This window comes from Onychostoma macrolepis, chromosome 05 (genome assembly GCF_012432095.1).
Source record: "Onychostoma macrolepis isolate SWU-2019 chromosome 05, ASM1243209v1, whole genome shotgun sequence".
NCBI classification, from domain to species: Eukaryota; Metazoa; Chordata; class Actinopteri; order Cypriniformes; family Cyprinidae; genus Onychostoma; species Onychostoma macrolepis.
The window spans coordinates 15,843,440-15,856,650 of record NC_081159.1 but is presented as its reverse complement, the minus strand read 5'-3'; the positions used below and the strand labels follow the sequence as shown (position 1 = coordinate 15,856,650).

The window sequence follows — 13,211 nt, the reverse complement described above, 5'->3', positions numbered from 1 at the left end:
AATCTCTACCACACACCACACAGGTGATATGGAGAAATGATTAGAGGAAAATAAGAAAGGAAGAAATCAAGATTACAAATGTATAAATGGATGTGTTATGTCAGAGCTTTTGGTGCATGTCAGCACTCTATTGAAAAATTCTTCATATTCTATCTGTTTAAAGGGATCATATGATGCGATTTCTATTTTTACTTTTCTTTAGTGTGGTATGTAGCTGTTTGTGCATGTATAAGATCTGCGGAGTTACAAAGCTCAAAGTCTCCCACAAAAGGATTTATTCTATCTAAAAGAGAAGGCTGATCCAGACCGGGCTAAAACGCCTCATTAAAACATGCCCCCACATGTCTACGTCACGATGTGGAAATATTTGCGTAATGCCGCTCAAATGTTCATGCAAAGAAAGAAGGCGTGGTTTCAGTAACCGCAGTTGTGATGATGCAGCCATGTCAGGGAGACGCTGTATGTTTCTATGCGAAAGCAAAAGCACTTTATTTGGCCTTCCGAAAGTAGATGCAGTTAGGAATCATTAATTACAACACAACAACACAGCCCAAATGTTCGAATTTGTGCAATGCATTTTATGGATGAGAGTTTTGTGGACCTAGGAGAGTACAAGGATACTCACAAAGGATATTTAAAAAAAAAAAAAAATTGGTCAGTTCTGACCTTGCTCTGAATCAGCGACTGTAAGTATGTTTTATTAGTTTAAGTATTTGCTATTGACTGTTCAAATGCTGAGTTTTGCGTTGCGTTGTGCGTGTGTTTGTGTGTGCGTGTGTGCACGTGTGAGTGCACGTGTGTATGTGAGAGAGTGACAGGGTCACATCACAGTGGAGTCAGCTGTGTTAACCGCGGCTTGTGTACTGCAAATACATACGAGCATCATCACTGTGTCTGTCACGCGACTCTGTTCCCCTTTCGGGCTTCAACTGATGGTAAAACTAAGGACATTATTAACAGTCTTTATAAAGCTGAAGCTGGCGTTTATGGTAAGGGGCGTTACATTTCCGATGGGTGCTTGTGGTGTTCTGCCAATAACAATGCACTGGGTCAGCTGACCAATCAGAGCAGACTGTGTTTATCAGAAGGAGGGGCTTTGTAGAAAATGTTTGAGATAGGCGGGGCATAGAGGAACTACAATAATGTACAGTATTTGAAAAATAATGTGTTTTTTGAACAATAAAGCATGTCAACATATTCGGTTACACCAAATACACAAAATAATGATCTTTAAAATAGCGTCATATGACCCCTTTAATATTTTCACAGTAGGAACGAGATGGACAAGTTGAGTGCAAGGTAATTGAGCTTCTTTAATTTCATTATGCAGGAGATTAACACAAACAGGTAAGCAGAAACGTTAACAGTCATAGGAAGCTCGCTTAATTGAAGTTATAAACTCATTCTCAATTCCTCTTTCGGAACGATCCAAACGAAACTCAAGTCCAAGCAGGTAAATCCCATAGGTTATTCCAGCAGGCGAATCAACAGGTAAGTACAGCCGGTAAGTACTGCACATAAGGCTCAGGATCCTGGAGGTAAGTGATGATCTACAGCGGAGCTTGTAACCTTGAGACCAGTTGATGAGTGCATGAGCAGAGCAGTGGAGGTAAGTGATTGCAGGTGGTGCTAATTAGAAGTCAAGTGATTCTGATCGAGTGTACGTGGCTGGTGTGGCTGTTGACTCCATGACAGTACCCCCTCCCCCACGGGTGTCTCCTGATGTCCGTAACCGACGGCGAGGACGGCCACGGCCTCTAGGGGCAGGCCGATCCGGCTGGAGTTGATGGAAGTCGGTGAGGAGTGATGGATCTAGAATGTTATCTCTGTCCACCCAAAATCTCTCCTCGGGACCGTATCCTTCCCAATCGACCAGATATTGGAGACGACCGCCTCGCTGCTGGGAGTCTAGAACCTCTTTGACTCTGGTTTCGTTGGTGTCGATCTCGGGAGGAGGAGGTACTTCAGGTTCTGCAGAAGGAGGGAGAAGAGGGTTAGTGTATGGTTTTAGCATAGAAACATGAAAGGAGGGTGAGATACAGTAGTGGTCTGGGAGTCACTTTGTTAATCTGCCTGATGATGGGGAAATGGAATGATGTAACAGGGACTCAGCTTTTTACAGGGCAGTCAGAGGCGGATGTCTTGAGTGGAGAGCCAGACTAGGTCGCCAGGTTGGTATTGATGAGCAGGGTTACAGCGGGCATCCAGTTGGTTTTGTGCCTCCGAACTGCCCTTTGCACGATGGCTCTCCGGTCCAAGGGAAGAGAGGTGGTTGGTAACAGAGTATGCATTGGAAAGGTGTTAATCCAGTTGTTTCCTGTCAAAGGGAGTTCTGAGCGTACTCAGCCCAAGGAAGATACTGGCTCCAACTTTCCTGGTGTTCGTGACAGTAGGCTCAGTGATAACACACATCTTTTAAATCTTGCGTTCGGTCTGGCCGTTGGTCTGAGGATGATATCCTGAAGATAAGCTGACTGAGACTCCCAGCAAACGGAAGAGTCCACGCCAGACCCTGGACACAAATTGTGGGCCTCAATCAGAGACAATATCCTCTGGGATTCTGAAATTGTGGAAGACGTAATGAAAGAGGGCCTCTGCGTTTTCCAGAGCAGTTGGTAACCCTCGTAGGGGAATCAACTTGCAGGCTTTCCAGAATCGGTCCACTACCACTAGGACAGTGGTGTAACAGTTGTAAGGAGGAAGATCCATGGCGAAGTCGATACCTAGCGTGGAATGGGCAAGGACACTAGTTTGCCCTCGGGCAGACGACGTGGTGTGGATGACATGACACAGACTGAACAAACATTGATGAAGCGGGCGGTATCCCGAGCCATGTTGGGCCACCAGTATCGGTTCCGGAGTAACGAGAGTGTTCATTGGTTGCCTGGATGGCCTGATCCTGGAGACGTATGAATGGAGTCCAGAAGGTTAAGGCAAAGAGAAGATGGCAAGTAAATCTTCCCTTCTGGATCTCCCAGCGGAGCAGGTTCGTCTTGGGTGGAGACACGGATTTGATTGTCCAGGGCCCATTTGATGGGACAGAGAAAGATAGTTGGAGGGAGAATGGTTTCTGGACATTCTGGAGCTGGGTCTGGTTGGTAAAGGTGGGACAGAGCATCTGATTTCAGGTTTTTGTGACCTGGACGATAAGTGACACTGAATCGGAAATAAGTGAAGAACAAGGCCCAGCACGCTTGGCAAGGGTTGAGGCGTTTAACGTCACGGCGGTATTAGAACTTCTTATGATCAGTGATGACTTTAAAGGGATGTCTTGCGCTTTCAAGCCAGTGCCGCCACTCCTCTAAGGTGAGCTTAATGGCCAGTAGTCCATGATTTCCGATGTCATAATTCTGCTCCGCTGGGGAAAGCTTCTTGGAGAAGTACGCACATGGGGTTCACCCTTCCTTTGTGACAATACTGCACCGACTCCTAAGGAAGCATCAACCTCGACCACGAAAGGGAGATTCGGGTCTAGATGAGAGTGCAGGAGCAGTGCAGAAGGCTGATTTGAGTTGGAGGAAAGCTTCAGTGGTCTCTGGTGTCCAGGACAGGGACATCAGCTTGTGACAGAGAAGGGATGTAAGTGGAGTGGTAATTTGACTGTACTGAGCAATGGAACGATGGTAAAAGTTGGCGAATCCCAGAAACCTTTGTAACTCCCTTACCGTGGTGGGTTGTGGCCAGTTCTTGACAGCATCCACCTTCTCCTGGCCCATCTGTACTCCCTGTGGCGTCAGGATGTATCCCAGGAACTGGATGGTTGACTGGCGGAACTCGCACTTCTCCAGTTTTAGGTAGAGGTGCTGTGTGTGGAGACACTGAAGTACCCGGGTGACGTGCCGTTTATGCTCTGTCAGACTGGATGAGTAGATCAGGATGTCGATGTAGATGATGACAAACTTGTTAAGCATGTCCCGGAAGATTTCATTCATTAAGTTTTGGAAGAGTTGAAGAGTCCATACGGCATTATCCGGTATTCATAGTGTCCTGATGGAGTTGTGAAGGCAGTTTTCCATTCGTCCCCTTTACAGATGCAAATTAGATTATAGGCGCTGTGGAGATCTAATTCGGAGAAAATGCGAGCTCCACGGAGATCTTCCAAGGCGGCTGGGACCAGGGGAAGTGGATATGGAAACTTGACGGTTTGAGAGTTGAGTGCGATAATCTATACACAGCCTTAAAGGGTTAGTTCACCCAAAAATGAAAATTAGCCTGCGTTTTACTCGCCCTCAAAGCATCGTAGGTGTATATGACTTTCTTCTTTCAGACTAATACAATTGGAGTTATATTAAAAATTGTCCTGGCCCCTCCAAGCATTACAATGGAGATAAACGGGTGCTTTTTGTCAACAGTCCAGAAGACGTGAAATAGAGTGCACGCATCCGTAATAAAACGTGCCTCACATGGCTCTGGGGGGTGAATAAAGGCCTCCTGTAGCGAATCCATGCGTTTTTGTAAGACAAATATCCATATTTCAAACGTAATGAACACTTTTTTTCTCACTTCCGCTGACTGTGGTACATTGTAAAATAAATCCGTTAAATTTACGGTAAAAAACCAGCCGCTGTTGTTGCCGGAATTCCACCGTAAAAAATACGGTAGCGACATTTTAGGTTTTACGGTTTTAACTTAAATTTACAGTTAAATACTGTTAGGCCAGCCTAAGGCACACCTGTGCAATAATCATGCTGTCTAATCAGCATCTTGATATGCCACACCTGTGAGGTGGATGGAGTATCTCGGCAAAGGAGAAGTGCTCACTAACACAGATTTAGACATATTTGTGAACAATACTTGAGAGAAATAGGCCTTTTGTGTACATAGGAAAAGTCTTAGATCTTTGAGTTCAGCTCATGAAAAATGGGGGCAAAAACAAAAGTGTTGCGTTTATAATTTTGTTCAGTGTATATAGAAGGTGCACAGTCTCATTCACACAAACACTAACCTGCATCATGGTGAGACTCATTAAACTGAAATATGCAGTAAACATTAAATTTAACAACATTAGATGTAACATACAACCCTAATAAACATAACTGATAAGAAAAACTAAGAAGAAACAGTTATTTCAAAGAAAAAACATCCAATTTGAAATGCAACGCAGGGAATTCTGTGAACATCAATTTACGTTTTTTTCCTGTAAATTTTACATTGTTTTTCACTTCCAAAAACGGTATCTCACCATAAAATTGTCTGAAATGTCTATTACAGTTTTTCACCGTATATATTAGGGGAACTTACCGTAAACCATTTAACAGGTTTTTGCTGTAGCATTTTCACAGTTTTTTACCATTAAAATCATGGTCATTTTTACAGTGTAACCATTCCAGCGGATGACGTAGGCATAGCATGATTAGTGATGAACACAGACAGAGAACAAAAACAAAACGCCGGTCACGAATTAGAAGCACAAAACGTGAATTTGTAAAGAAAAATGTAGGAGGATTTTGATATGAGCCAAGAGGTTTTCCTTTGCTAAAGTAAGGAAACTTTGCTTCCTTTGCTCTTTTATACAAACTCGCGAGACTAGCATACTCACAGACGCGCACGCAACGCATACATCCTACGTCATCTGCCGGAATGGCTTGCACCTATGACAGTCAGCGTAAGTGAGAAACAAGTGTTTATTACGTTTGAAATATGGATATTTTTCTTACAAAAACACATGGATTCACTACAGGAGCCTTTATTCACCCCTCGGAGCTGTGTGAGGCACGTTTTATTACGGATGCTCGCACATAAATGGCTGCCCACTGCTCCGGGTGTGTGTTCACAGTGTGTGTGTGTTCACTGCTGTGTGTGTGCACGTTGGATGGGTTAAATGCAGAGCACAAATTCCGAGTATGGGTCACCATACTTGGCTGTATGTCACTTCACTTTCACTTTCACTTTATTTCACGTCTTATGGACTGTTGACAAAAAGCACCTGCTTATCCCCATTGTAATGCTTGGAGGGGCCAGGACAATTTTTATTATAACTCCGATTGGATTCATCTGAAAGAAGAAAGTCATATACACCTAGGATGCTTTGAGGGCGAGTAAAACACAGGCTAATTTTCATTTTTGGGTGAACTGACCCTTTAAGCCCCCGTCCTTTTTGGCCAAGAAGAAGCTTGACGCCGAAGGAGAGGCAGAAGGACGGATGAACCCGTTAATAATTTAAGAGTTTATTTGCAAAAACCGATAAATGGCACTTTTAAAAAAAATGAGCTGATTACAGTGCATTATTCTCCACATATAGCGCGATATGAACCCTAAACGCGTTTTGTCAAAAATGCCGGTATTGTCCACTTCCAAGGCATCGCGAGTTCACGTTTTACTGCAGAAGCTGACAAGTGCCCTTGTTGTTTGTGAACAGAAGCCGATAAGTCCATTTTAGCGAATCAGAGCGTTGTATTCAGGTCAGGTGACAAGGCTACTTTCACTTTGAAAAGACGTGCTAGCTGAGAGGAGTTTCGTCAAAGCTGACTAAAAGTGATCGAGGATGGATAATTTCAACGAACTTGATGAACCCGGTGATATCTTCGTCAGGGCGTAAAAGGAAAATAAAAGCTGAAACGTTTTCACGGAACCTTGCAAAAGCAGCGCGTTACAATACAGTCTATGATAACAACAACGTTTGTCAGACATCTACATTGTCATCCGAGGAGATTACAAAGATTAAACGAGGGGTTTTTTTTTTTAATGTGGAGTTATCCGCTTTTGCTAGAAAACAAACTTTTAATATGTAAAATAAAAAAATAAAAATACTTTCGGTGAACTTTAATTTTGTAAACTACCTGTATTTGTTTAAGTTATTACTTAATCAAAACAGCCCAACTGCAGTTTGATTGATGTTACTTGGAATGCACAATAAAAAAAAACCAAAAACAAACAAACCATGATTTCTGAGAAAAATTTGGCCAGGATACCGGGGTTACACCCCTACTCTTTTTCAAAGGACATCCTGGAATTTTTAATGGCCACAGAAAGTCAGGACCTCAGTTTAACATTTCATCTGAAGGACGGTGCTTGTTGACAGTACCTATAGTGTACCCATAACTGAGAGATGTGCATGACAGAGATCATTAAAGCTTCGGTGCCAAACACTTCTTTAAAATGGTTTACAAATGCATCAAGGGAGTGCATGATTGAACTTTGAGAGTCCCAGATGGATCTTGCCCATTGGAGTGCTCGTCCCGACAACAAGGAGATGATAAAAGCGATCTTTGCTCTCTCATTCACAAATTGTTGGGGTTGCATTTCAAAGTAAAGGGAACATTGGAGAAGGAAGCCACTGCACTCAGACGCCTCACCGGAGTAAGTAGCAGGTTTGGTCATGGGACATGCGGAGGCAGATGAAGTGACTGGAGATGATGGAAGTGATGAATGGAGTGATTGTACCAGTTCAGCGAAGGGGTCAGAAGTGGCTGGATCCTGAGCATCCATTTTCCTTTCGTTAGGGGCTGGTCTTGTGTCACAGTAGGAATGAGATGGATAAGTTGAGTGCAAGGTAATTGAGCTTCTTTAATTTCAATATGCAGGAGATCAATTCAAACAGGTAAGCAGGAACGTAAACAGTCATAGGAAGCTCACTTAACTGAAGTTATAAACTCATTCTCAATTCCTCTTTCAGAACGGTCCAAACGAAACTCAGAAATCCAAGCAGATAATACCAGCATGCAAATCAACAGGTAAGTACAGCCGATAAGTACCGCACATAAGGCTCAGGATCCTGGAGGTAAGTGATGATCTACAGAGGAGCTTGTAACATTGAGACCAGCCAATGAGTGCATGAGCAGAGCGTCCTTATAAGCAGTAGAGGTAAGTGAGTGCAGGTGGTGCTAATTAATCAGGTGATTCTGATTGAGTGTACATGGCTGGTGTGGCTGGTGACTCCATGACAAATATATACAGGAAAATTCAGATTAAAATGGAAATATTTAAATAAATTTTTAAATTCATGCTGATGCGGTGCTCAAGGAGCAGTATTATCAATGTTGAAAATAGTTGTGCTGCTTAATATTTTTGTGCATTTTTCAGGACGCTTTGATGAATCGAAAGTTCAGAAGAACAGCACTTGCTTAGAAGTCTTTGAACTCTTTAGAACTCTTTTGCAGCATTATAAATGTCTTTGTCACTTTTGTCACAATTAAATGTTTTCTTAAAAAACTTACTAACCCCTTAGTGCTTTTATCCTCATTTTACTGTCTGTTGGTCTCTTTCTCCCTCTGTTTGCATTTAAGTTACTTTTTTTATGGTCATTTTTATATAAAATAAATTTCTTTTGCTGCTTTTCAAGAATTGGCATTTCCTTTAGTTGTTAGTTTATAAATGTTTTAATTATTTAAAGCTGAAAGCAAGCTGTGTGTTTTTATGTCTTTTCTTTCATTTTAATGGTGCCACTGCTGCCAGTCCAATTGTAGTATTAGTCTCCTGAATCCATTAGGTTTGACAGCCTGTGTCCAGTGTGGGCCAGGCATGACTAATGAACCACTGATAAGACCTGTGGATTTAGATTCGGACTGAGATGGCCTAGTTCACATTGTTATTCATATGGTATCCACATATAGACATTGAGCTTTATTCATAAAACACAAGCAAAATTTCTGTATAAATAATTGTAAAAACGCTTTTATGTTAATTGTGGCATAATATAACAAAATACGTATCATGATTGATTGAGCATGCTTTGTATGAAATAATACCACTCTTCTTTTCTGTCTGTCAATCTCCCAACCTCTAGAGGAGAGCCATTCTGGTCGCCATATCTGGTCATGGCTCCTCCTCTACTCTTCCACCTTCTCCTCCTTCTCCTCCTCTTTCCACAGATGTGTGCGGGTGGAAGTGCTCATAGGAACAGCAACAGTAGCGCAGATGGCCCCAAAAGATCCTGTGCTGAGAAAGTCAAATGTCAACCAGGGATTCTACTTCCTGTGTGGCTGCCACAAGACCCCTCACTGCCAATGCAGTCAGTAAGAGCAGTGATCTACTTTGCATTTCTTCTCTACATGTTCCTGGGTGTGTCCATCATTGCTGATCGCTTCATGGCTGCCATCGAGGTCATCACCTCACAGGTGCACAGCAACACAAAATAGACACAATGATAGATAGATAGATAGATAGATAGGTAGCTCTTAGTCTACTCACTGTCCTATCATAACAATAAGGCAAAAATGCCCCACAAAAAACAGTAAACACATGATTGTTTAGAAATCATTCTAATATGCTGACATTTCTTATTATTATTAATGTTGAAAACAGTTGACCTGCGTAATATTTTTGTGGAATCTGTGATACATTCCACATTCATTTGAAATAGAAATATTTTTTTGTAACATTATAAATGTCTTTACTGTCACTTTTGTTCAATTTAATGCATCTTAGCCGAATGAAAGTATTAGTTTCTTTAAATACAAATTGGCATTACTTCATGGTTTTTAAAATATATTTTTTTCCCTTGATTTTCCAGCTAAAAAGACTGCTACATTGTGATTATGTATTTTTATTTTGCTAAAAATGACTTATAGCGTGATATCATATTGGTGGCTAAAATGACCAAAATATTATGCTTTTATGTACTTGATGTGCCATATAGGAGAAAGAGGTGACTGTGACCGGTGCAAATGGAGAGAAGACAGTAATGACAGTTAGAATCTGGAATGAAACTGTATCCAACCTCACTCTGATGGCCCTGGGTTCATCAGCCCCTGAGATCCTGCTGTCAGTAATAGAGGTACGCACACATTTTCAAAACAAACCAGCAACTCGCATCACCCAGTAGTTTAGCTCAAGAGATGTAAAGGGTGAGTGTTTTTTCAGGTTAATTATTAAATGACTGACACACACACACTCACCTCATTACAGTGATGATTCAGCTGCTATTCATCCATGTATAAACCTCATTTAACTCAACGTGGTTAGACACAGAAGTAGTCAGTTAAATACTTCAGCTGTCAGAAAGGGCTCATTTTACTTCTCCATAAATGCATCTGGAGAATTCAGAAATGATTACTCAGAAATGTCTCATTTTTACAAGATTCGGTCTTTCCTTAAACCTTATACAGCAACATTCAGGGTAGTACAAATCATACTACTGTACATTGTTCAGTGGCATTCAACTGTTATTGGTTTAAATCCCAGTTAAAATAAATAGTATAAAAAGTCCCTAAAATGCTTACTAGAACTTAACAAAAAGTGCACATATCTAGCGAGCAAAAAAGCTTGACGAGGGTGCCCAACCACATAAAATAACAAAAAAGGAAGACAAAGTTGCCACACCATAGCTCCACATGTTCTCACCAAAGGTAACATTTTGAGCCATGGCTCTTCATCAGACAAGGACAATTTTTTCATGTAAGTGTCATACTTGAAAACATATTGTATAGTAAATTATAAATTATTACCTGCTTCAGACACATGGTAGTGTTGTTCTCTGTCTGTGTGTGACAGGTGTGTGGACATGGTTTTGAGTCAGGAGAACTGGGTCCCGGCACCATAGTCGGCAGTGCTGCATTTAACATGTTTGTGATAATCGGAGTGTGTGTGTGGGTGATACCTGATGGAGAGGTGAGGAAGATTAAACATCTCAGAGTTTTCTTTGTTACTGCATCCTGGAGCGTCTTTGCCTATATCTGGCTCTACCTCATCCTGGCAGTCATAAGCCCTGGCATTGTACAGGTGTGTGTGTAATCAGAACATGTTTGCATAATGTGGATGTAGATATTTATTAGAGCTGGGCAACAATTAATCGCGATTAATCACATCCAAAATAAGTTTTTATTTATATAATACGTGTGTGTACTGTGTATATTTATTATGTATACATAAAGACACACACGTATGTATTTATATTCATATAATTTTATATTTAATATATAAACATAACATATTTTTCTTAAATATATACATGCATGTGTGTGTATTTATATATACAGTCATGGCCAAAAATATCAGCACCCTTGGTAAATATGATCAAAGAAGGCTGTGAAAATGAATCTGAATTGTTTATCCTTTTGTTCTTTTATTAAAAAAATTCACAAAAATCTAACCTTTCATTGGATGATAAGAATTTAAAATGGGGGGAAATATCATTATGAAATAAATGTTTTTCTCTAATACACATCGGCCACAATTAATTGCACCCTTTTATTCAATACTTTTTGAGACCTCCATTTGCCAGTTTAACAGCTCTAAATTTTCTCCTATAATGCCTGATGAGGTTAGAGAACACCTGACAAGAGATCAGAGACCATTCCTTCATCCAGAATCACTCCAGAGCCTTTAGATTCCCAGCTCCATGTTGATGCTTCTTCTCTTCAGTTCACCCCACTCATTTTCTATAGGGTTCAGGTCAGAGGACTGGAATGGTAAGAAGCTTGGTTTTGTGCTCAGTGACCCATTTCTGTGTTGTTTTTGAGGTTTGTGTTTGGATTATTGTACGGTTGGAAGATCCAAACATGGCCCATTATAAGATTTCTAACAGAGTCAGCCACTTATTGATTTTTTTATCTGTTGATATTTGATAGAATCCATGATGCCATGTGTCTAAACAAGATGTCCAGGACCTCCAGCAGAAATATAGGCCCACAACATCAAAAATACAGCAGTATATTTCATTGTACACATGGGGTACTTTTTATCCCTGTGTTCACCAAACCCATCTTGAGTGTTTGCTGCTAAAAAGCTCATTTTTCAGTTTCATCTGACTATAGAAGCCAGTCCCATTTGAAGTTCCAGTCGTGTCTGATAACTGAATATGCTGGAGTTTGGTTTTGGATGAGCTAGGAGAATTTTTCTTGAAACCCTCCCAAACAACATGTGGTGATGTAGGTGCTGTTTGACAATTTTTTTTTAAGGTTTTCTGACCCCGAGACTCAATTATTTTCTGCAATTCTCCAGCTGTGGTCCTTGGAGAGTATAGACACACGTCCTCTTGCAGGTAGTTTCATAACATTTTATGTTGATTGGAAATTCTTAATAATTGCCCTGATGGTGGAAATGGGAATTTGCACTGCTCTAGCTCTTTTCTTAAAGCCACTTCACTAATTTGTGAAGCTCAATTATCTTTTGCTGCACATCAGAAATATATTCTTTGGTTTTTCTCATTTCTTATGGACGATTAAGGGAATTTAGGCTTTGTTTTCCCCTCCTATTTATATTTCTGTGAAACAGGAAGCCATGGCTGGATACTTTCATGTTCATAATCACCCTGGAGTGCTAAAAATTGTGAATATGAATGGGAATATACTTAAGAGATATTTTACTCATAAGAATTTCTAGGGGTGTCAATAATTGTGTCCAACATTTATTTCATAATGATATTTACCCCCATTTTAAATTCTTATTATCCAATGAAAGGTTAGATTTTTGTGAATTTTTTAAATAAAAGATCAAAAGAATTAACAATGCAGATTAATTTTCACAGCCTTCTCTGATCGTATTTACCAAGGGTGCCGATATTTTTGGCCATGACTGTACATAATAAATATACACAGTACACACACATATATTATGTACACAGAAACATTTATTTTGGATGTGATTAATCGTGATTAATCGTTGCCCAGCACTAATATGTATCTTTTTAGGTAAATGTCTTGGCCAATTTAATTAACTTATTTTCTTGTGTCTGTGTGTGTGTGTGAGGTCTGGGAGGCTCTGGTCACTCTTTTCTTCTTCCCTGTGTGTGTCTTAATGGCTTGGATTGCCGACCGGCGCCTGCTCTTTTACAAGTACTTGCACAAGCGTTACCGTGCTGACAAACGTCATGGTATCATTGTGGAGATGGAGGGTGAGCTAGCACCCAGAGGCATTGATACAATCATGGGAGAAAAATATCAAAACAGCACCACCAGTGTCAATATGGAGAAACCCAAAGAAGCCGAACAGGACAGAGAGGAGGTGAGAAAGCAAATCAAAACCCTATGAGTGAAATTGTGGTGAATGTTCTTGTGTTCCAGTGGATTCCAAGTATTCCAGGGATTATCATTGGTAATTTTTTTTTTTTATTATTCAAACTTTTTATTTTCTTTAATAAGCAAAACAATACATTCCATTTACAGATAATTATTTTGTCAAATGCCCCCAACCCACCTAAACAACGTATCACTTATATACACATATATAATATATCACAGTTATATATGTAGATTGCTAGCATAAATCCAATGAGCATAAGTAAATGAAATAAACAAAGTAATAAAAAAACAACATTTGATTAAATGTGTCTT

The 13,211-nt window shown here is 40.5% G+C and overlaps 1 protein-coding gene across 8 annotated transcripts in view; it reads left to right on the top strand.

The window, feature by feature from the left end:
• slc8a2a (solute carrier family 8 member 2a) overlaps positions 1–13,211 on the top strand; it is a 31,830-nt gene that overhangs the window by 8,542 nt on the left and 10,077 nt on the right. For 3 of the 8 annotated variants that reach the window (XM_058776447.1, XM_058776442.1, XM_058776441.1), the window contains exons 1-6: positions 7,351–7,492; positions 7,616–7,673; positions 8,726–9,056; positions 9,578–9,715; positions 10,432–10,659; positions 12,628–12,882. In XM_058776447.1, the coding sequence (XP_058632430.1) occupies positions 7,660–7,673; positions 8,726–9,056; positions 9,578–9,715; positions 10,432–10,659; positions 12,628–12,882 (966 nt within the window). In that variant the 5' untranslated portion in view covers positions 7,351–7,492; positions 7,616–7,659. Of the gene's footprint in view, positions 1–7,350; positions 7,541–7,615; positions 9,057–9,577; positions 9,716–10,431; positions 10,660–12,627; positions 12,883–13,211 lie in introns of those variants that run through there. The other 5 variants (XM_058776444.1, XM_058776443.1, XM_058776445.1 and 2 more) reach the window with 4 other exon arrangements.